This window comes from Lotus japonicus, chromosome 1 (assembly GCF_012489685.1).
Source record: "Lotus japonicus ecotype B-129 chromosome 1, LjGifu_v1.2".
NCBI classification, from domain to species: Eukaryota; Viridiplantae; Streptophyta; class Magnoliopsida; order Fabales; family Fabaceae; genus Lotus; species Lotus japonicus.
The window spans coordinates 21,526,310-21,550,925 of record NC_080041.1 but is presented as its reverse complement, the minus strand read 5'-3'; the positions used below and the strand labels follow the sequence as shown (position 1 = coordinate 21,550,925).

The window sequence follows — 24,616 nt, the reverse complement described above, 5'->3', positions numbered from 1 at the left end:
CCATTTGAACTCACGTAAGAACTTGGGTTGTTCTGTCTAAGGCAAGAAGGGCTTTTAATGAGGCATTGTGCCCGGCCAGCTTACCTGGGAACTTCTCGGGCCATTACTTGGGTGATGATGGACCTTTTGCTTTGAGACCATCTCCAGGGAATCATTGGAATTATGGGATCTTTGAAACTAATAGGATTAGAGACGAAACTTAAACAATTTCATAATGAATCTCCATAATGTATTAAACAACCTCAAAACCCTTAATATAATGATAAAAGACTCAGACAATAGTTTAGGGCTTGAACATAAGTGTTTTGAAAATGAGAAGTGTCGGCAAATCCAAGATTAGGAGAAACTCATAAGTTTCCAAGTACATTCGTACTCTTTCGCTCGATGAGCAGTTTATTGTTTGGCTATCTAAAGTTTAGCCGGAGACTATAAGTTTCCAAGTACTTCGGTACCTTTTCGCTCGATGAGCAGTTTATTGATTGGCTATCTAAAGTTTAGCCGGGAACCATGAGTTCCCAAGTACATTCTTCTTCTTTTGATTAATTCATTTTGTCGCAGAATCGACATTTGCCTTAGGGTAGGCTTTTTAGAGACATTAAGTTAGTTAGAACACGTGGCGACGTGTCGAGTGAGGTCGGAGACGTTGTTTGGCTAATCACTTGCATTCATGCACTCATTTTGAGGTTAATACACGGCGGATTACCGGACCTCGGTGGATTCCAAAATGGTCATAAGACCCGGATTTCCATATTTAGGACACTACGGTGGTCCTTAGTAGCAGACGGAATGGCAGACCTACGGGTTCACTGCTGATCTGACTACTTTTGTGTGGTGTAAGAGGCGCCCGAGCGGAATGGTCCCACTTTGGCCGGTGTTAGGGCTGACTCGATGGTGTCCATCCTTCTTCCGGAATGCATTTTGTTACCCAGCATTGCATTTCATGCATCATACATGCTGACTTAGTTGCTGAGTGTGATTGGTACCTGTTTATCCTACTTGAGGCATGCTAATTGTTATTATGATCTTTATATTCATTGTGATATATGCAACCCTAGGATGTTATCCCTACACGTATAAGCCTGAGAGGCTAAATAATTATTACCCTATATATCTGGTTTTATTATTTATATAATTCTTTGGAGTTGACCCTCGCGTCTTCTGTGTGTGTTTGGGCGGACTACGCCATTGTCAGTTGAGTATGGCGGACTGGTACGAGACGGTCGTCCCTTCGGGGGGGACCAGGTTTGAGATGTTGGACCAAGACACCCCAAGCTCATGGGTGGTCGACCCCGCCGGCCACCGAGCTATCTATTCAGGGCGAATAATGTAGGATCGCATTGACCGGATGCCAAGCCTGACGCACGGAGTCTGGAGGCACTACACTATCAGCTTCAACTTGCCACCGGGTGTACACTGCGGACCTGGACTGGGGGTTGCCACCACCACCGTCGCCTTCGAACGACGAGTACCCCTCGGAGGAGGTGCCTGTGGGAGGGACTTCTTCAGGCACTAGTTCACCCACTGTCGCGGCTGCTATAGACTTGGGATCGGGTGCAGAACCCGCTCGACCAGCTGTGGAGACCGATGCAGTCATCGACATAGTCGTCTTGGATTTAGATTCAGACGACGACCTTGGGGATGCATAGTTGGGATTAGTGTAGGAGTAGCGTCTTGGCTCTGATGTTCAGTCTTTCGTTTTGGGCAGGGTAGGTCCCCGACCTTTAGCTTTTCTTGTGGTTCTCTTTACGGAAATCACAGAGAGTTGGTTGGACTAGGGGGTCTTGTTTTAGGCCATCTGGGCTGACTTATTCTCATTTTGAGGGTTTGTGTTGCAGACACTTAACCTTTTCTTTTGGATTGTACCTTTTTCCTTCGGGCGTTACTCTATTTTGCTGTCCGTCACTGGAGGGTTACTCGTGACGTGGTTTACTACTTACAGCGGGGGCTGTAACTATTATTGTATATTAGTTTTGTTATCTTCTGTTGTCAAGCTCTATTTCTTTCAGTTTTAATTTTGTATTATCGAGAAAAATAAATATTCACGTTTTTCCGCATTAAGTATTTCTTTTGGTTACGAAAGTGACGCCACCGAAATCGGGGTGTTACAAAAAAGAGAAACGAAAAGCAAAATTACAACTCAAAAGGCACTAATGAAAAACCCCAAAGGAGACTAGACTAATAAAAAAATTTCTCATTAAAACCATACTAGGAAAATCCCCTTGGAAAAAACCTAGTGAAGGAAAAAAAGTACATAGTTTAAAAAGCCTTAACAACACCTCCAAGGGGACTAAGCAAACAACCCAAAAAACCTCAACCAAAATAGCACACCTACAATCAATACATATGTATTCAATAGTCCTCATACATAGCCAAAACTATACTACACGAGCTCCACTAATCTAACAACCTCTATTGTATATCCCCTGAAAAATAATCCAAGTCTGCCAAAGCCAAAAACCAATCTGGACCCAATAATAGGAAGCAATACGCTGCAAAATACTAGATGGAAACCATCAGAAGTAGAGGAGAACCCGAAAAAGAATTATGCAAGCAATAATTGAATCAGATTCCAATAAGAGATATAGAAACACATGCTTGGCTCCATGTAAGTCTTGTATAAAAAACCAACGAATTCCAACACCCCCTCCAACAAAACTTAACCAGTAAGATCATAAAACCAGTCAACAACAATAAATAAGAAGAAGAGGTCACCCTTCACAGACCCAACAAGCAGTGCAAAGGATTCAAAGTCTACTCGAAAAGCGAATATTGGAAGCCCGAGAACTTCGCTTTAAGCCAGCTTCAGGACTTAAATTGGATCATATCAAACACTGCAGAGGCTTCAAAGAGACTATTTTTTAAAAATAACATAATTCCGCCCTTGCCAAATAAACACAATATCTGCTACCCAAACCACCCATCCCCTTTCTTCTAAGGTTTAGAGAGCCACTCCCACCCAGATGTTGAAGAAAATGATCATGACTATCATTAGGATGGACTGAGAACACGTCAAACCACTCAGAAATTTTTTACCACATTCTCCAAACAACTTGACATGAGAAGAACAAGTGATCAGTACTTTCCTCAGCCAAAGAACACAATGAACAAGCATTTGCAATGACAACATCTCGTCGATTCAGATTCACCTTGGTTTGGACCCTATTAATAAGCACTTTCCAGGTCAATGTAATCGCATTCAAAGGAGCCTTGATGGACCACATCAGCCTAAAAATATTATCCCTTTGAGCATTCTCACACCCGTGAAGAAACTCATAAGCAGACTTGACTGAATAAATTCCATGTTTATCTGGTATCCACTTCCAAGAATCAGACCTCCCCATTGAGGGCACAAAACAACTTAACATTTGCCTCATATCTACTAAAAGTTGTTCTTGTACCAGGTCCAAAGGGGACACCCAAGAGAAGCTCCACACCCAACCAGAATCACACCACTCACCCATCTCTAGAATTTTATGATTCTGTTGAGCAGACACTTGAAATAAAGGTCTGAAAACTCGACACAGAGGCGCATCCTCGATCCAAGTATCAGGCCAGAATTTAACCTTTCCCCCATCCCCAATCTTCCTGCGAATTCCATCATCATACCACTTACCCTCCCCCTTCCAAAGCACAAGGAATGAAGGTCTTTCCAACAAATCGAAGAGACACAAGGCACTTCATCTCCATATTTCACATATAATAACCTACACCAGAAAATCTCACTCTCCAGGGACAACCTCCACCTCCATTTCCCTATTAAAGCTTTATTGAAATTTTCCAAGTCCCTTACATCAAGCCCCCCCCCCCTCTTCAATAGGCCTACAAACATTATCCCAACTGACTCAAGCAATTTTATTTTCACCCTCAACACCAACCATGAAAGGGAAAAATTTATGCTGGCTGACTGCCTGCTTCATAAGCCCATTTAATCCTTCCGCAATAATTAGGAAAAGGAAAGGCGCCAAAGGATCCCCTTGCTTAGGCCCTTCCTCATACTCAATTCCTCTGTAGGACTCCCAATGATGAGAACAGAAACCCAGGAAGACTCAAGGCAGCCCCTTATCCACTGAACCCACTTAGCTGGAAAGCCCATCCTTCGAAGCATGTAGAACAGAATGTCCCATTTAACAGAGTCATATGCTTTCTCAAAATCAACCTTAAAGAAAAATCAACTTTCTTTTCTAACTAGAGTTTTTACCCGCGCAATGCACAAAAAAGTTTGCTATTGTATTTGAGACATCAATCAATACTTTGATTACAAAAATGTTGAGATACTAAGAATGAATGTACGTACAATCATAATAAGAATGTAGATATTTCAAATTATTTGCTGCTCTTGAAATTTTATGATGTATTTTCATGTAAAGTGTTCCCCCGCTAGAACTTTTACCTTGTAATTTCTATCTTGTAATTTAAACAAAAAAATAAAGAATATATATTTATTAATTGTTTTCTAATTTTCGTACAGCATATTTTTATTCTTAAATTATCATAATTTTATGGTTATTTACTCCTAAATTCATTTAAAACGTTTAGTAAAATGTTACTCTATGGGAGCTTATTACCATGAATTGTAAACATAAATAAGTATGGACTATATATACATGTTATGGTCCTATTTTTTTTCAAGTCAACTTCATATCATTAAAACTCAAAATAGAGAACTACAATATTCGAGAATCAAGTTGTCAAACAATTTGCACTGAAGGACATTCTCACTAGTTACAATAAGAATAAAAGATACACCCTTCAATCGCATGCTTCTTAGAAACCAGCTCCCATGAGAAACCTAGGAACTCTAGAACTCCTTCAATCCAAGCTCTCATCTTTGTCTCCCTCTCTCACTCTTGTATAGGCAACCCAAATGCACCAATGACCAAGCCCAATCCCATTATTGTCTCATGGCAACCTAGATGCACCAAACTAGGTCGGAGAGAAGAGGAAGAGACTGAGAGACATTCGGACTGGAAGCTATGCTTGGTCACACAATAATGTAAAATGGGCCCGATTAAATATGTTTACGAAAAAAACCCCCCTTTTCTTCTTCTTCCTTCTCAGTCTTCATTCTGCAGTGGCAGTCGTAGATTCAGCTGAAATCTCCGTCTGAGTGGTGGCGGTTATGGCGGCGCTGAACAACACGAAGGATGTTTCCCAAGTCACCTCTATGGCTTTAAACCCTCCAAAATCCCAACGTGGACTAAACAAGCCAAAGTGCAAACAGTGTGGCAAAGTTGCTCGCTCTAGGTCAGTCATTCCCTTCTCTATTTTCCATCCCTTTCTTCTTCCTTTTTTTCTGAAAATCAACTGCATTTTTCACAATTATCAAGTCATGCTAGATGTATATATTACATCTGTTTCTTTCTGTGGAGTTTTGATGAGTTTAATCAATATTGAAGGTGCCCATATGAACAATGCATGTCATATTCATGGTATGCTATCATTTCAAACACCATGCTTCGATTGCTCTCTTAACATTCATTTTTATTTTTCTACTTAAATCTTTTAAACCACTCTCTTGTATTGCATTTTACTTTGGATCTATGCTTCTTGGTTTGATAAACTCATTTTATATATATCTCATGCTTTGGCTATATACTTAAAGATGTAATAAACTCCGATCACTAGGAAACACACAAGTGTGTGAGAAGTAGAGTTTGCTCATAAGTCATAACATAATTAAGCATGTGAGAAAAGTGCTTATTAGGGTCGGCTTTAGTCATCAAATATCCCAGCTTCAAGCATAAGCTTTAATTTACCGACTTCAACTGCCCCAACTTGTATACTTAAGTTATTTGTATCTCACAGTCCCATCCGTGTTATTAAGTATTTGCCATGACAGTTTTTTAGCTTTCCGCTACAGTCAATATCTCGTCATATAGTCGCAATATTCCGCTTAACAACACTAGTTCACACTCATTAGTCATTAATCATCTCTTACAATTCATTTAAATCTCTTTTCTTTTTTTTTTCCAATTTTCTCCTCATTTATATCATATCACATATTATCTCTAAAGTGTTGGATAGTTGGAGTGATATCTTATATAATTCCTATCATTATCGAACACAAGATATAGGAGAAAGAAAATCTTCACAACAAACAACACAAGATAAAGATACAATAGCAAAATAAGATTAAATATCATACCCCTATTTAATCCTTCTATTAACTCCAAATGAGCCCGAAAATCAAATCTTGTGTGCCAAATTGTCAAGCATGTATCTGAGATTCATTTTTAAAAGCCAAAGAGATTTATTTATATCTTATATAATTATCTAAAGGGTTAAAAATGTAAGATAAAAGATAAGATATCTAATATCTCGGGCACTAAAGATTTTGGTCCACGTTTACTAATTTTTTTTTTGAAACTCACGTTTACTAAATTAGAAAAGAAAAAAATGATTTTGGCCCCTGATTTTTTGAAATGATTTTATTTAGTTATTTATATCTTATATAACTGATATAACTAACTATCTTATCCTATCATTAACGAACTCTTTTACCAAAAAATCATTAACAAACTTAAGATAGAAGATAGAATAAGTGAATAACGTAAAGATAAAACTATAAAATTAACGTATCCAACCCTCCACACTCTGTTATTTTACCATTCTTTTGAGTTGACTACAAAGTCCAAACCATGATTCCCAAATTCTCCGTCATCACAATGGAGAACAACCACCACTCCTCCTTCTACAAACCTCCTCCCTCCGCCTGCAAGGTCACACTCATGTGCAGCTACGGCGGCAAATTCCACCCCCGCCACCACGACAACCTCATCACCTACGTCGAAGGTGAACACAAAATCCTCTGCGTCGAGCGCTTCATCAAGCTCTCCGCCTTGGTCGCCAAGCTCACTTCCCTCACCGGCGGAACTGACTTCTCCGTCAAGTACCAACTCCCCGACGATGATCTCGACAACCTTGTCTCCGTCATCAACGACGAGGACCTCCATCACATGATGGTCGAGTACGATCGCCTCTCTCGCCGCACTTCACCAAAACCCGCGAGATTGAGGCTCTTCCTCTTCCCCCTCAACAACAACTACAACAGCGACAGCGCTTCTTCCTGTTCTTGCTCCTCTTCTGCTCCTTCCACCGCCACCACTGAACTGAAGCAGCGGTTCGAGGAAGCTTCTGCTCCTCCCGCTCCGCTTCCTCCGCCGCCGTCGGCGAATCCAGATTTTCTGTTTGGGTTGGATGATGCGGCGGCAGTTTCGGAATGTGGGAACGAAGCAGTTAGGGAGCAACAGATTCAGGAATGGAGCGAGCAGTTGCTTCACCGGAAAAACGATGATGCGGCGGCGCCGTTGATCACACATGCAACTACGCCGAGAACTGACCCGGGTCCGGTTTACCTCATTCAAACACCGTGTGGGATCCGGTATAGCTTGTCCTGGCTTTTTGAGACAAGGTTAATTTGTCCCATACATGACATTTTGTAGAGCCTGTTTGCTCCTTTATGTGAAATTACAATATGGAATACAATTTTGTTCATACATTTTCACACTACAAGAATTTTGCATATTAGCCTCCAAATGTAACTAGTATTTTTTCACCCAGTAAAATAGAGGTTAACTAACTTGATTTTTACTTCTAGGCTTCAGACGTCGTTAAAATACACTTAAAAATAGTTAATCTTTTAAGAAACGAAAAAACTTTTCTTTTTCCCAACTCACCCTCTCGCGACTCACCCTCTCGCTTTCGCTCTCGCTCTCGTGTTCCCCCTTCTCTCTCGCACCTTCAGATCTCGTTCATGGAGGTTCCTTCTCTGTCGCTCATGGAGGTACGGTGGTTCCTTCTCTCTCATTCTCATCTTCGGTGCCTTGTTCTCACTTCTCTCTCGTCGTTCTCGTTCTCTGTCGTGCTGAATTTTAGGTTTTTCAATTTAGGATCAGAAGAATTTCGTTCATATACATTTTCTTTTGATTTTTGTCAATTAGGTTCTCTTTTGGTTTTGAATCTCTTTTTCTGTTTAGTTTTGTTCAATTATTGTGATAATTCAGTAGTAGAGGCAAAGAGAGAGGGATAAGCATAGGATATAGACATAGTGTTTGATTTTGTAGTCTTGATACCAAGGAGTCAGCCATAGGATATTGAATTTGTGCTTTTATATGATAGTTCCTATCTTAGGCCTTAGCCATAGGATATAGAACTTTTCATGCAGGTTATTGGGATATTATCTAGAGGCATGGACAATTGGGGACATGTAATGCTGGTAGCGTAAATTATGATGTCTCTTGCCTCTGTTCATATGGCTTTTGTTGGAATGTAAGTTGCAGATGAATTTCTTCTATTTATTATAGTGCTGGATTTTAGACTGTTCTTGTTTGTTCTACTGATTAATGTGTCTTTGGATCTGCAGTGCACCGAGGAGGCGCATCGTCCAGTGGACTGTGGCACCGTAGCAAAGTGGATTTTGAAAAACAGTGCAGAGTCTGAAAACATGAACTGGTACGGATTTCTGGAAGGATTTTGCACATACTGATTTCTTTTAGTACTTGAAGGAATATGGCGTTCTCAGGAATGACAGTTATCTTGTACTTAAAATAGACACTGAAAAGGGAGAGTATTTAAGGCCTGAAAAGAAGAGTTATCCAGATTTTCATTTTTGAATCAAATTACATGTTGGTCAACATTACTTCATTGGTCGGAATGAAAGATATAAAACATGGAACACTTATGTGCTTAGTGTTTGGACTTTGTTCATAATTTACTAGATCAATCCATAATCCATGGGGCTATTAGATCAATAGCAGGATACTTACTTTTGGTTCCACCCTTATTGATAGGCACAAACATGAGAAGAAAAAGTGAGAATGGAACCTCCTTTTTTTTTGTTTTTGTCTGTCTCTGTTCGCTTGTGTACTATAAAGTTTAAATGGATATGTATGCAATTTCATAATGTATTTTGATTATAGATATGTGCTGAAGAAGATTTGCCTTACCCACCAAACTGAGTGCTCTAGAAGTGCTCCATAGGTTGGTGCTTTAAATATTTATTCAATTAGGTGACTAACTGATTATCTTCTCTCCCATTCTCATTGGGAGAGGAGTAGTACTCATTGGGAGTTATTTAACTGGGATTGTTTATGCAATATCTTTTGTTTATGCAGGATGAGCTTCAGCTCTTAGCTAGGCAGCATATGGACATCCTTGAGACACTGCCGGAATGAAGGTATCATGATCCTTGCTCTATTGCAGGTTACTACTGATGTGTGTGATATCTGTTGCAGCTTTTCATTAGCAAGTTCTTAGAGCGCAGAAGATATGAAAATGGTGATGCAAGAGATGCCTCATGTCAAAAAAAGAAGTAGAAAGTCCTTAAGATGTTCTTGTTTCCTGTATATATATATTTTCTAGAATTGCTTGGAGCGAACCTGGATTGAACTACTTATGCTTCAAGTTATTTTGAATTATTTGGTTATTAACTACTAAAAGCATTCATAATGATTTGTTGTGTTGTATATGTACTTGTTAGTTTGGTTAGCTTCTATTAATTTATACAAACATAGTAATGATAAATAAAACTAAAAAAATATTAAGTTGCATTACTTAAAAAAAAATAGTTGCTATAGATTATATTAAAAATATTATCATCAATAGAATGAGTATGAAACTATTGTAAATCAGCTGTCAATTAAATTACTTAATAGCTACGTGTTAGCTGCGAAATTGCTAACAACATTTTCCTGCCAATCAGCTAGGAAATAGCTGTAAATTTTGGTAGTTAAAAACCAGTAAAATGGAAAACATTGAAATATATGGCTTGACTTTAACCCGTAAATAGCTAGGAAAGTTTTCTAATTTGCCTCCACTTAACTGGAAAAATATTTGGAGGCTAATCAGCCACTCAAATCAGGCTACCAAATATCTGGTAGCGAAACGCTAGTTTTTCCCTAGCTAAACGTGTTTTGCTAAGAATTTGCTACGAAATGTTTGGAGGCTAATCTCCGAATTTCTTGTTGTGGATATAAATAAATAAATCTCTTAAAAAATAAAATAAATAGATTTGATTTAGTAAAGAGAGAAAGAAAGAGAGAGAGAAGAGAGAGCAAAGAAGATAAGTAGAAAGAGAGAAGAAAGAAGATTACTTTTACTTAAATGACTTTTTTACCCTGATCTTATAAATAATAAAATTTAGTTTGAAATATACTTTTCGTTTGTTAAATTTAAAATATATTTAATAAAGCTATTAATTTAATTTATAAAAATATAGTTATTAATGTTATATTTCATTTATTTAATTAACTGAGACATTTATATATATATATATATTATGAATATATTTTTATAAATATTTTATATTAATATAAAGTACTTATTTTATATTATTTGTCATCATGTAAAATATTTAGTATTTAATATTTTTTTAGGTTCCCTTGGTATTTTGGGTGTTAGTGGTGTTTTTGTTTCAAGGTCTTGTGGTTGCTAGGCTGGGCTTTTTGTTTCTTTGGGTTGTCCTCCATTTTATGAGTTATGCTCACTTGCAAAAAGATTGTATATTCTTGCTCTTTTATAAATATTTGTTTTCAAAAATATATTCTACAGCAAAAGAAAAGAGAAAAAATTTGAATAATGCAAAAAACAAATACAAAAAAGGTATTTACACATATTGGTTGAATTTGGACATGCTAGAACACTTGACGGAATTTGCGGAGACTACCATCAACAAGACCATCTCTATCGACATAATCATCTATGTAAATGTAGTAGTAGGATCCTGATGAAAATGAACTCATATAATGAAGCCATCTCTGGAGCTCGTTGTATGATTCTTCTTAGTTGCCAAACAACTTTGCAAGTGCCTTTTGTTTCGTTGTCCATGCTTTCTTGTATGACACTTGGTAGTTAAGTTCCCTGCTGATTCTCACCAGTATGGCAACAAAGGGGACAAATGAATGACACCTACCATGCCTATAACATAGAAGTGATATTAGGAGTTAATATTCCTTTTAAGAGTAAGGATATGTAAGAGAATATGACGTCGAAAGTCATCTTGGGTAGTCTTGAGAAGTCATTGAATTGACGCACGTATTAGGGCTGTCCCACCTAGATATAACCCATTTATCGAATTTTTTTTTGTCTACATGTGCTTTCATCCTCCAATGGCTTCCATCCTCATAACTTTGATAGTAAGAAGTAAAATAAGTTGGATTGGATCCGCCCACCATATAGGTTTGATGACGTTTGAAAGAGTAGTACTTAAAGGCCATCTTGATATCTTCATTGCTCTCAAAACGTAAACCTACATATAATTCTTCACTTATCTACCACGAGCCAGGCGCATCAAGATCAGGATTTTTTTTTGTCTCCTGGTATGGGTGATGCCAATTAATATATGAGTAGTGTGGAGCAGAAGTCCAAAATGGCATCGTGTTTGGAACAACTGAATAGAAAAAATATTATTGAAGTCATACACGGTTATTCAGCAATGCATATGGTAAGTTGGTTGTACATACCATGCACCTTAGAATAAATAGGGGGAAGAGTTGCGGTCTGATGTTAACCCTCTTGATTTGTGTCTGATGAGTCTCCATTGGCGCCTTTGAGCCTTCTTTCATCTTCGTTGTCGTTAGGTTCAGAAAACATGATGTCTGGATTGTCAAGATGGTGACGGTAGACATCATCATCATCATCCAAATTAATTGTGTCACCCAAATGAACGTTCTCTGGTTCTGCTACATGAATCTCAATTTGTGTAATGCCCTCGCCCTTCAACGTAGGATGAGTGCTCATCAGATTGGTTGAAACTGGTACTGATGAACTTCCTGCCTCATCAATTTGAACCTACAGCTCCAACATGGTCACGACTGATTGCTGAGTAAATACGTCAATCATGACTCTCACGTCTTCAGAATCAACTACCTCAAGACTCATCAGACTGAACTAGATTAGATGAAGACAAATACTTGAAGGCCACAAATGAGATAACTTGGTTACTTCGAAGCTTCAATTTCTCATGAATTCTTTTCTTTAAGTTGTTGAATGTGATGCTGCGTTTTAGATGCATTGTCCTCTTCAGGCCATCAAACATCGTACTTTCACTGTCCTGATAAGCTCTACCGTTGTAATAGGCATAAGCAATTTGATTCATCTTGAAGATTTGAGAAGGAGCTCCACAGGGTTTTTTTTTCGAGACTAAGTTTGATTTTTTTAGTGTTATGATAATGAGTTCACAACATGTTTTTGTAAGCTTTGAAACCCATTAAATTCATTCTAGTTAGGTGCATTCTTTACTGTCCCCCAAACAAGGCATTCGCTTGAATTGATGCGAATTCAATGAATTCGCTTCCTTCCATGGTCATTCATTATTGTCCTGCCCCTACATCCTATCATGTCGTCATGACATGGAATTCACTTTAGAGATGGCAGGAAAACCCATACTCGTGGGGACCGACCCGAACCCAACCCGAAATTTTGGGCGAAACCCGATTTCTTTGGGTTTGGGTTTCACTTAAATTTTAAAACTTGTTTTGGTTCGGGTGTAGGATTGATTAAACCCTCACCCAAACCCAAATTCAAACCCGAAGTCTTATGCATGTAATTATCAGTCCTTACCCGTGCGATGCACGGGGGATATTCAATTTTTAGCGTTGTGTTTTTTTATAAAAATTTGTGCTTTTTCAAAGATATATATTTTATTGATTTTTTTAGTATATCGGAAAGATAAATTGATCTAAGAATCAAATGATGAGATCTTATAGTTATTGCCTAGTATTATGACCCGTCACCCGTGTGATGCACGGGAGATGTTCATTTTTGTTTATCACGTGATTTGTTAAAAAATTGTTATTTTTATTATGTTTATTAAAAAATAATTTATGAATTTAAATAACAAAATTAATTTTAAATATAGGAAAACATGAATATGTAAGTTTTTATTCTGTCCCGCATGATTTTCTTGAAATAAAAGAAAATAATTAGAGAAAAATATTTGAAGTTTTAAATTTTAATAACTTTTTTCTTTTATTCACAATTTGGCAGAAACCAACCCATATTTACAATGACAGTGCACAAACCTTTAATCGTTATTTTAGTTATTGAAATTTCTATTGCTATTTTTTATTTCATTATATAACACATTCAACGTAGTTTTTTTCAACTTAGGGCTCCCTCAATAATGCCATACTTACCTAGGGCTCCCTCAATAATAGAGTTATTAGTCAGAGAAATTCTTTGCTTGTTCAACTTTCCATATCCTCTCTGTTGGTTCAACTTTCCATGCCTGAACTCTTCAGATTTGGACTCAACTATGCATTATGCAGCATTTTCATTGTTGATTTGTTAACTTAAAGAAAAACACCATTAAAAGTCTGTCTCAATCTCAAAAGCTGCAAAATCCTCTTTGTCTTAGGATGCACGACATTAATACTAACGATGCGAATAATAAATAAGAGAGAGCTTAGCATTAGGATCAACATCAAATCAACCTTTCATCTTTTCCCCGCATTTCAATCGAATCAATTCCCTTTCCTGCTCATTGCACTCCTTCACACACTACTTAGTCCTATTGTAGATCATCTTACGACTCTCGCTCTTTTCTTCTCAGCAGCTTCAAGCTCCTGCTTTTTCACCAAGGCACGTCCCTCTTCCCTCTTTCACTTCTTCAAAGCAATGTCCTACATGCAAAGAGAATTTGATCAATTATAGTAAAGAAGAGCTTACTTAGAATAAGTGGCCCTTGACTGACTGAAAGCTAAAATAATTTATACACTTGATGCCGCTATTAAGTCACCTTAAACTTCTCTTAAGGTCTTCAGAACTTACTCTTGAATTACATAAGGCTCTATTCCTAGTTTGCTTTCATCAAACATGGTTCCTTAATGCATAATAACTCATGACAATTCATTTTTATAACTGTGAAACCTTCATTTTCTGATAAGAAGTGACTTTATTTCTAATCGTAACTCTCATTTAAGTGGTTAAATTAGGTAATCAAAACAGAAGCCGCAATGATTAAATATCAATACAATTTTTAACGAAAGAAGAGGAAAAAGATGATTTTCTTAATTCTTAAAGATATATGTAATTATGAGTCTCAAACTTACAATAAAAAGAATGTCCAAGTAGTATGCAATATTTTGAATTTCTTATTAGGTAAGATTGGGAATATGATAAAGATTATTTTTCTTGACCACATGCTCACCACGCTTTCCCTTTTTTCTTTCAAGTTACCTTCTGGATTTTTTATCTCGCCCAGAGCCTAATCTTTCCCTTTGGGGTTCGCCAGTTATTCGTAGATAGATTGCACTGTTTCTGTGATTTCACCTTTCATACCATCATTTGATATGTTCATTTGATAAAATTGATCTCACACATATCTTTGCTCATGAGTGGCCAAATTGGTTATTTGGACCATTTCCTAACTTTGAAGGCCTGATCAAGTCTAGAGAGAAGAAAGTTGAATAAAAAAAACTGAAATAATTGGTATACTCTTAACTTTTTCCTAATGCATCCTTTCATCAAATTAAGTATCAATAACTACCAACATTCAGGGCAAAATCATAGAAGACAAAAGAAGGGGACTTGTGACTTGTAAGTCCCACACTAAAGGAGTTGCTGACAATCAAGAAAAACTAAATGCAAATATTCCAAGAGAGACTACAACTTACCCTAACCAATACATGGTCTGGGAAGCCGTCAGCTGCTGCAAGGATGCCACTGCAATTTTAAAGGCACCAATTTTAAATTAATTAATGCAGGGTTCTAGAAAATAAATATACATTTTTTTTAACACATTATATACTTAGTAAAAGGATAACTGAAAGATAACAACTCAAAATGGTATTCAAATTTTAACAGAAAGTAAAGTACCAAAATAACTTTGGGGGAATTTAATAAATTTTAGAGTCATAACAGTCTTTAGTTGTAACCTACCTTTCTCAAATAGGTATACTTCTCTCCTTTATGATATTGAACTTCTAGTGTATCATCCACCTCATCTGATTATTTATTTCTATTGCAGGAGACATATAGCACTCAATATGTAAAAAAAATTCCTTTTGAAGTAAACAAATTTCATAAGAACATGCACACAACTGGAGAAAAGATAAAAACTATGTTTAAGTGCCTACCTTGGGTCTGTATCCAAGCACCAACATACTTCTGACCTCAAATTGGTCATTTAGTATTTTTTCTAATTGTAGAATCTGGCACAAAGATAATTGTAAGACAAAATAGAGGTAGCTATCAGGTAGAAATATGCCAAGCCAGTAGAAGAAGGCAAAAAGCTGAAGCATGAATAAAAGAAACACTGATTGAACCACTGCAAAAAATATGCTAGCAGAATAGTGTTGAGAAGGTTTTGGTGTTGTACCTCTTACAATGGCAAAGTGTCTAAATTCTAATTAGAGTAAGCTCGCACAGACCAAGAAAACTACTTTTGATTTTCCTCCTCTTAAAGAAAAAGCTTGTATCAGCAAAGGGATCATAATTAAGAGATAAAAAAAATTCAAGGAAAAACTAAATAGTAATAAACCAAATAGATTGATTCAAAATCATGACCAAAGTTTATCAATGGATTGTTAATTAGATAGATACCTGTATTATCCTTTTTCATGAGCGAGGGAGGGAAAATACATGACAGTAACTTACATGATCTAAAAGCTCTAAAATCTTGCAACAACTCCAAAGTTTTAACACGCATAATATATTTTTCAAGCCAATACAATCTGAAGCTTACATCTTGTAATCCATTGACTAAGAAATAGCATGGTAACAAAATGAACTTGTACTCACCGGCGGCTGAAACCGGGATAAAGGCGGAAGCCGAGATAATTGCAGTGTTACGAACGAAAACCTAAAAATTGCAGCAATCAAACATAAATATGTCTACGACAAAGATAGGGGCACAAACAACCCAACCTGTACACACCACCGGCGGAAGGAGGTGAAAGGAGGAGTGGTGAACCCATGTGCAACGGAACCTGCAACACAACAAACTGAACGAATGATGGAGAGGAGGAGAGTTTAAAGACGAACACATGAGTCGATTGGCAGGTGAATGATCGAAGAAACCCAAAAGACGACCGTTCTGAATTCTGATGGTCGATTGGCAACTGAATGGTCTAAGACTTGAAGACAGACACACGAATTATGATTTCACTTGGCTTTCTATCGCCTATCAAATAAAAAAAAGACTTGGCTTTCTATCAAAGAATCAACGGCCAATATCAAACTAAAGACTAAACTGGTCAAGATTGATTCTCTATTCAGTAAATTACAGAAATATCCATACAAAAAATTTCAACCATGTTTAATAATATATAAAATATCAATTTTGTCCTTAAGACTGCATAAACTCTGCTTTTATAGAGTTTATAGATATATATATATATATATATATGTAAGATCAAGTTTTGATCTAGTAGTACAACTCTATGTTTTGATGATTACATGTTAATTATTATGTATGAACAATTATGGTACTCTAACGTTGTTTTTCTGAGTGTTCAAATGACAGGCCGAGACTCAGGTCCTATCTCACATGATTCAGAAGCACAATGCTCAAAGAGTAACCTCTGCAACGCTTTCACACGTACTATGTTCAATCTGAACAGTAGATCAAGCTTCAGAAGATCTGAAGATCATAAAGCTCTGATATGGATTCAGCTCACTAGAAGCTCTGAAGGATCAGAAGCTCTGAAGAATCAGACGCTCTGAAGGATCAGACGCTCTGAAGGATTAGAAGCTGAGTAGTGAAGATTCTGAAGTCCAAGAGTAAGCTGGCTCTGAAGACCAAGTACTTCTCCTCTGAGTCCAGAAGCAGAAGGTACAAAGGTCAGAGGATCCAAGGTTCCCTCTGACTCTGATCATCAAGCTTCACAAGTTCCAAGATGAAGTATCACTCTGATCAGAAGTCAACAGAACCTGACGACCTTACCTAACTGATTCAGCCACAACAGAACCTGTAAATCCCAGATCTGCCCTCCAACGGTAGCATCTCCATGCAACGTTCAAACCCTAATCCTTGGAGTATATAAAGAGGCTGAAGATTGAAAGATGCCGCCGAAGAAACTTGTTCACGCGCAAGCAATATTCAAATATCTTCTTAGCAATCTTTCTTCAAATAGAACTAAGTGTGTTTACTATTAGGTTTCTAAGAAGCATCTATTTGTAAACCCAAAACCTTCAAACAGTTGTTTGATTTTCCTTTAGGAGATCAAGGTTGATCGGGTCCTAGAGAAGACTAAGAGAGTGAATCTTAGTGATAGCTAAGTCAGTGTATTGTTAGTCACTTTGCAGGTAGCAAGTGCTATTGTAACAAAACTCTGATTAGTGGATTGCCTTCATTCTAAGAAAGAAGAAATCACCTTAACGGGTGGACTGGATTAGCTTGAGGGATTTATCAAGTGAACCAGGATAAAATCATTTGTGTGCTCTCCTAAACTCTTATCTCAGCACTTTTATTCTTGGTGGTTGAAGAGATTTATTTAAATCTTAAGTGGGTCGAGTTTTTAGTTGTAAAACGCTATTCAAACCCCCCTTCTATCGTTTTTCATACCTTCAGATGAAAATGAGGTATTCGCTTCTTTCTCAACCTCTGAACTTAAATGTGCTTTGTCTGATATCATGGATAAATATAACTCTCTCTTGACTAAGCATAAAAGGTTGAAAAAGGAATTTTCTACTGTTTCTAAAACTTCTACTGAACATGAGAAAATTATTTCTGAGCTGAAAGAAAATAATCAAGCTTTAGTTAACTCTAACTCTGTGCTCAAAAACCAGATTATCAAGTTAGAAGAAGTTGTTGTATGTGATGCCTATGATATAAAGAATGAATCTAAATATGAAAAAATTCTTTCAAAGATTCCTAGCTAAAAGCGTAGATAGAAGCTTGATGGCTTCAATGATCTATGGCGTTAGTAGAAATGGAATGAGTGGCATTGGCTATTCTAGACCAAGTAGAAATGAGCCTCCTATGCCTAAGGCCAAACCTCTGCATGAACATTTTGTACCCTCTAGTACCATTTTGACTGAATCATTGCCTGCTAAAGTTGCTAAACCTTATCGTAAAAAGGGAACTCCTTCTGTGCTTAAATATCATGCTCAAATCCCTTTATATTATCATGTTGAGAAACCCAAGGTCATCAGAACCTCTGGGGTAACTAACAAGAAAGGACCCAGAAAATGGGTACCTAAGGATAAGATTATCTATGTTGCAGATATCTTTGATCGCTCCACTGAAACACCAATCATGGTATCTGGACTGTGGATGCTCGCGTCACATGACGGGAGAAAGGCGTATGTTCCAAGAGCTAAAACTTAAGCCTGGAGGCGAAGTTGGCTTTGGAGGAAATGAGAAGGGTAAAATTGTTGGTTCTGGTACTATTGGTGTTGATAATAGTCCATGCATTGATAATGTTCTGTTGGTAGATGGCTTAAATCATAACTTATTGTCTATAAGTCAATTAGCTGACAAGGTTTATGATATAATCTTTAATCAAAAGTCTTGCAGGGCTGTAAGTCAGATCGATGACTCTATTCTGTTTAACAGCAAGAGGAGGAACATCACTTATAAGATCAGACTATCTGAGTTGGAAACTCAGAAAGTAAAGTTCCTTCTGTCTGTTAATGAAGAGCAATGGGTATGACATAGACGGTTAGGGCATGCCAGTATGAGAAAGATTTCTCAGCTGAGTAAGCTTGACCTTGTCAGGGGCTTACCCACTCTGAAGTTCTCTTCACATGCTCTTTGTGAAGCATGTTAGAAAGGCAAATTTACAAAAGTATCATTCAAGGCAAAGAATGTTGTTTCCACCTCAAGGCCGTTGGAACTTCTGCATATCGACCTTTTTGGACCAGTGAAAACTGAGTTTATAGGTGGTAAAAGATATGGGATGGTCATTGTTGATGACTATAGCCGTTGGACATGGGTAAAATTTCTGTCCCGCAAGGATGAGTCTCATTCTGTGTTCTCTACCTTCATTGCCCAAGTGCAAAACTAGAAGGCTTGCAAAATTATGCGTGTCAAAAGTGATCATGGTGGAGAGTTTGAGAATGACAAGTTTGAGAGTCTGTTTGATTCCTATGGAATTGCACATGATTTCTCTTGTCCTAGAACTCCTCAACAAAATGGGGTTGTTGAGAGGAAGAATAGAACTCTTCAAGAGATGGCTAGAACCATGCTTCAAGAAACTGACATGGCAAAGCACTTCTGGGCTGAGGCAGTAAACACAACATGTTACATTCAGAATAGGATCTCTATCAGACCAATTATGAATAAGACTCCTTGTGAATTGTGGAAGAAAGTAAAACCCAACATTTCTTACTTTCATCCTTTTGGTTGTGTTTGCTATGCTCTGAATACTAAGGATAGATTACATAAGTTTGATTCTAAATCTTCTAAATGTTTATTATTTGGTCACTCTGAACGTTCTAAAGGATTTATAATTTATAATACTGAAGCTAAAACAATTAAATAATCTATTCATGTTAGATTTGATGATAAGCTTGACTCTGATCAGTCAAAGATAGTTGAAAAGTTTGCAGATATGAGTATTAATGTTTCTGACAAAGGCAAAGCTCCAGAGGAAGCTGAGCCATAGGAAGACTCTCTAGAGGAAGTCGGTCCCTCTAACTCACAGCCTCAGAGGAAGAGCATAATTGTTGCCTCTCACCCTAAGGAGTTGATTTTGGGAAACAAAGATGAACCAGTCAAAACCAGATCAGCATTCAGACCCTCTGAAGAGACTCTACTTAGTCTGAAGGGATTGGTATCCTTAATTGAACCAAAATCAATTGATGAAGCTCTTCAAGACAAAGACTGGATTCTGGCAATGGAAGAAGAATTGAATCAATTCTCCAAGAATGATGTTTGGAACCTTGTCAAGAAACCTCAAGGTGCTCACATCATTGGAACCAAATGGGTTTTCGGAAACATTTGCTCCAGTAGCAAGATTGGAAGCAATCAGACTGCTGATCTCATTCTCAGTGAATCACAACATAATTCTTTATCAGATGGATGTTAAGAGTGTCTTCCTGAATGGATACATCTCAGAGGAAGTGTTTGTGCACCAACCTCCTGGTTTTGAAGATGAGAAGAACCCTGACCATGTTTTCAAATTGAAGAAATCTCTCTATGGTCTGAAGCAAGCTCCCAGAGCATGGTATGAGAAACTCAGCTCATTCCTTCTGGAAAATGAGTTTGTAAGGGGTAAAGTAGATACAACTCTCTTTTGCAAAACTTACAAAGATGATATCTTAATTGTGCAAATTTATGTTGATGATATTATATTTGGATCTGCTAATCCATCTCTTTGCAAAGAATTTTCTGAGATGATGCAGGCTGAATTTGAAATGAGTATGATGGGAGAACTCAAGTACTTTCTGGGAATACAAGTTGATCAAAAACTAGAAGCTACTTACATCCATCAGAGCAAGTACACAAAAGAACTTCTGAAGAAGTTCAATTTGACAGAATCAATAACTGCTAAGACTCCTATGCATCCTACATGCATTCTGGAGAAAGAAGATGCCAGTGGAAAAGTATGTCAGAAGCTCTATCGTGGAATGATAGGTTCACTTCTATACTTAACTGCATTTAGGCCAGATATTCTGTTTAGTGTACACTTATGTGCTCGATTCCAATCAGATCCTAGAGAAATCACTTAACTCCTGTTAAGAGAATTCTCAGATATCTGAAAGGTACCGCTAACCTTGGCTTGATGTATAAGAAAACATCAGAGTATAAGCTTTCAAGTTATTGTGATGCTGATTATGCTGGAGATAGAATTGAAAGAAAGAGTACTTCTGGAAATTGTCAATTTCTGGGAAGTAACTTAGTCTCATGGGCAAGCAAGAGGCAGTCTACTATTGCACTATCTACTTCAGAGGTAGAATATATCTCAGCAGTTATTTGCAGCACTCAGATGCTCTGGATGAAACATCAGCTAGAGGATTATCAAATCCTTGAGAGCAACATTCCAATTTATTGTGATAACACTGTTGCAATCTCACTCAGTAAGAATCCAATCTTACACTTAAGGGCAAATCATATTGAGGTAAAGTATCACTTTATTAGAGATTATGTTCAGAAGGGCGTACTTCTTCTGAAGTTTATTGATACTGACCATCAATGGGCAGATATCTTTACAAAGCCCTCATCAGAAGATGTCTAGTTCATAAGGTAACTCAGTCAGAAGATAAGTACCCATTGGTGCTTACTCTGAGACGAGACAGTAAGCGTGTGTCAGTTACCTTGATACATCGTTCCTTGTGCCCGTGCTGACAATCTGTTGTAATGAGTGTTGATGTGCTTTTTTCTCCACCGTGTGATTTGTGTATTAACTGTTCATAATGATGTTCTTAATTTTTAACCGTTGATTTTACTTTTGCTTTTACAATCAACAACGGTTACTTTCTAAAACCACTACGCACACACGTTCTCCACCATTCACGTCTTTTTCTTCTCTCTCCTGTTTGCAAAACCCTCATCCTCTTCGATTCTCTCTCGCTTTCACTCATCTCTCTTCTACCCAAACTCCTACTTCCAACAATGGCGAATTTTGAAAGAGCTGACTCCGGTGAAAGGTCTGATTCCGCCGATGGAAGAGTATTTCCTAGAATGGTTGTGGGTCTTCCAACAGGGCAAGTGGGTCCTGTTCTGCGTCCTAGATCGACGGAGGGTGCTCAAGCACAAGTCCAAGACGCAGAAGATGTTGTTCCCCTATCTCAGAGAAGATGTGCAGTTACATGCGTTTTCCCTCCAGAAGATCTCCAAGTTCTTGCTAAATGGAGATTTGACCTCGACAACATTGCTGATAATGGGGTCGATCTTAGTCCTGAAGTTCAAGCTCAAGGCTGGGAAGGGTATTTCCAAAGACTCCATGGTCCAGTTTATGATAAACTCGTGAAGGAATTTTGGAAGCACGCTGACTGCAATGAGCATCAAGTGGTGTCATTTGTTCTGGGAAAGAGGATCATAATTTATGAGAAGTCGTTTGTAAGGCTTATGGGTGCAGAGACAAGCAATGGCTACAGATTCCAGGTGCAGGAATCAAAAGTCAAACCAAGCACCAAAGAGAAGGTCAACATGGCTCTTTACTCTACATGGAAGCCAGGAAAAAGTGACTGCAAGACCAAGGATCTTCATCCTGATTTTAGAATCTGGCACAAGATTCTGCTAAACTGCATAAATCAAAGGCCTAATGGAAGCTCTCCAGATTACATCATCTTCACCCAGAAGGTGTTGCTCTTCTTTATCAAGGAGCACCGCAAAGTCTGTCTGCCCTACTTTCTCTTCTCCTATTTGAAGGAGTGCATCAAGAAGTCAAGAACTACTGCTTCACCCAAGTCTGCAATCAAATACATACCGTTTGGCAGACTGCTTTCTGACTTCTTCATAGAGAGCAAACTGATAAAGGCTCTGCAAAAATTAGGATGCACTGAAGACTTGACAACAATTACTGGGGATGTCTTCACTCCTACATCCATGAAGAGAATGAGCCTGATAGAAACAAAGGCTGAAGTTAAAATTGCTGATCCAAGACCAAGAAGAAGAACCCATCTGAAGGACTACCCCCTCTGGTCCAAGGCCGATGACCCAGAGGCAATCAGAATCTACCTTGATGATCTGAAGCAGCAAGGCTATGAGATTGATGTGGATGAATTCTTCAAGAATCTTCAAGATCCTCCAGACTTTGAGTTTCCCAGGAAGAGGAAGACTAAGAGAAAGCAAGTTGAAGCATATGAGTAGAAGGATCCCTCTTATGGTGATGATGATGATGATAATGCACCACCGCCTCAGAAGAAGGCCAAGAAGGTCAGGATTGCAACTCAAGTCACTCATCTGCAACCAACTCAGGAGCCTGCTAGAACTGCACCTTCTACCAGAATCACAAGATCTGCAGCTAGAGCTTCAAGTAAGTTTGTTGTTCTTTCATATGATGATTTAAATTTGCTTGATGCAATTCATGATGAAACCAATCCTGAACTCACACCAATTAATCAACCAACTTCTCATCCCTCACCCCCTAGGGCCTCATTCTTCCAACCTTCCATTGAGGAAGAACCCCTCTGGAAAATGCTCCAAGCTGACAAACCCTCTGCTTCCACCTCACCCATTATTCTTCCATACAATCCACAACCCTCTGAACCAATAATTTCTGAGACACAAGCTCAAGAGATACCAAACCCTGAAAATCCAACTCTGAGCCTCAACCCTCTGATCACTCAGATGAGGAACACTCTGAAAGAGAAGATCTCTCTCCTTGTCCCACTATTTCTGATCGTACCAATTTTCTTTTTTCTTCTCCTTCCAATAAATCTGAAGCTTCTCGCCGATTCTTTCAACTTGTCAGAGAAAGAGTTTTAGAAATTCCTGAACATTTTCTAAATGTTCCAAGTCCAAACCGCTCCTCTGGACCCAGGCCAGAACCTCTGGTTGTTCCGGATTCCTCAATCCAAGCGGTCCCTCTGGCTTCAATGCCTCCTCCACCACCTCCTCCTCATTCTCCTCTTCCAGAGAATGATGAGTCAGTATCAAACCATTCCCCAGACAAATCACCAAACCCTGAGACTGAAACTGTAAGACCCAAGTTTTTAAGCTTAGAATGAGTGGAAGAGATTTCCATTTACGATTAGGTTTGACGTATCGTGAAGGGAAACCTGAACAAGAGTTTATCGAATGGAATAAATTTGCGAAGGAGAAAGTTCAGGAAAAGTCTAAGGGTTGCATCAAAGTCGATAAAAGTTATAGCACGACCGTTATACGCTTAAACCTAGGACAGAAACCCTAGTAAATAGCTAGTTTTCACTTATAGGCACGACGGAAACTAATTCCAAAAATCTTCAGAGAAATGTTAGAACTTCTCTTATTCCTTATATAACAAGCGTTTCGAGGCGAAACTCTAGGATCTACGAACGTCCGATTCCAATCATCGGAAGTTTGCCGAAACCAAAACCCTGATAGTTCAAAAACCCTAGAATCAACCGACAATGAAGACTTTTTCTATTCAGAGCTTCAAATGAAGATTCTACACGCGCACACCCATTTCTCTTGATGATTTCAATCTTTCTTCAGAAGGAAGCTTTCTATTCCGACATCCGATGCAAAAAGTAACTTATCGGGTAAAATAGTTTTACACCGACTTTGCATTAGTCGCCTAAAATACAAGGAGACCTCATTTTAGTTTTGGAATTCTTTCGCCAAAACCTATCTTAGAATTCACGGAGAATGAAACCGGAAAAATCAGATTCGCGAAACTTTCATTTTCCCGCGTTTTGCCAACCTCTATATATAGCCAAGAAATGAGAAAATATCACAAATCTTACCCATTTTCTCTCCAAGGGCCGCGAGTTTGCTAAGTGGAGGAGGAGAAGAGATTTTGTTCATTTTTTGCTTGATCGTTGATCCAACAGTTGCTACTTCAAGGTACCGAGGTATAGTCGCTAATCCTTACCTCTGATCGTCTTTTCCATAGCTTTTCTCTTGACTTTTCTGAGTTCAAAGTTTTGAGGTTTTTGGAAAATTGTCCAAATAGCTTGATTTCTCTGTCTAAACATCTTCCCTACGTGCCCAAGAGCACTTCTGTCGGATTAGTTTTTCCGTAATGTCGCCGAAATTCCGCCGGAATCAATTTTTGCATCAAATACCCATTTTGGGGCAAAGCTTCGT

At 38.1% G+C, this 24,616-nt stretch overlaps 1 protein-coding gene, 1 long non-coding RNA gene and 1 pseudogene across 2 annotated transcripts; 2 read left to right on the top strand and 1 right to left on the bottom strand.

The window, feature by feature from the left end:
- The first annotated feature begins 6,638 nt into the window (after positions 1-6,638).
- On the top strand, positions 6,639-7,442 carry LOC130729950 (uncharacterized). The gene has a single exon (XM_057581808.1). The coding sequence runs from the start codon at positions 6,639-6,641 to the stop codon at positions 7,440-7,442; it is 804 nt and encodes a 267-aa protein (XP_057437791.1).
- A 188-nt stretch (positions 7,443-7,630) lies between these two features.
- On the top strand, positions 7,631-9,450 carry LOC130731707 (uncharacterized). The gene is made up of 5 exons (XR_009016787.1): positions 7,631-7,783; positions 8,119-8,268; positions 8,363-8,451; positions 8,919-8,979; positions 9,114-9,450. It is a non-coding gene; the product is annotated as an uncharacterized LOC130731707 (long non-coding RNA).
- Positions 9,451-13,098: 3,648 nt separating this feature from the next.
- On the bottom strand, positions 13,099-15,124 carry LOC130729919 (60S ribosomal protein L7-2-like; annotated as a pseudogene).
- Positions 15,125-24,616: the final 9,492 nt, after the last annotated feature.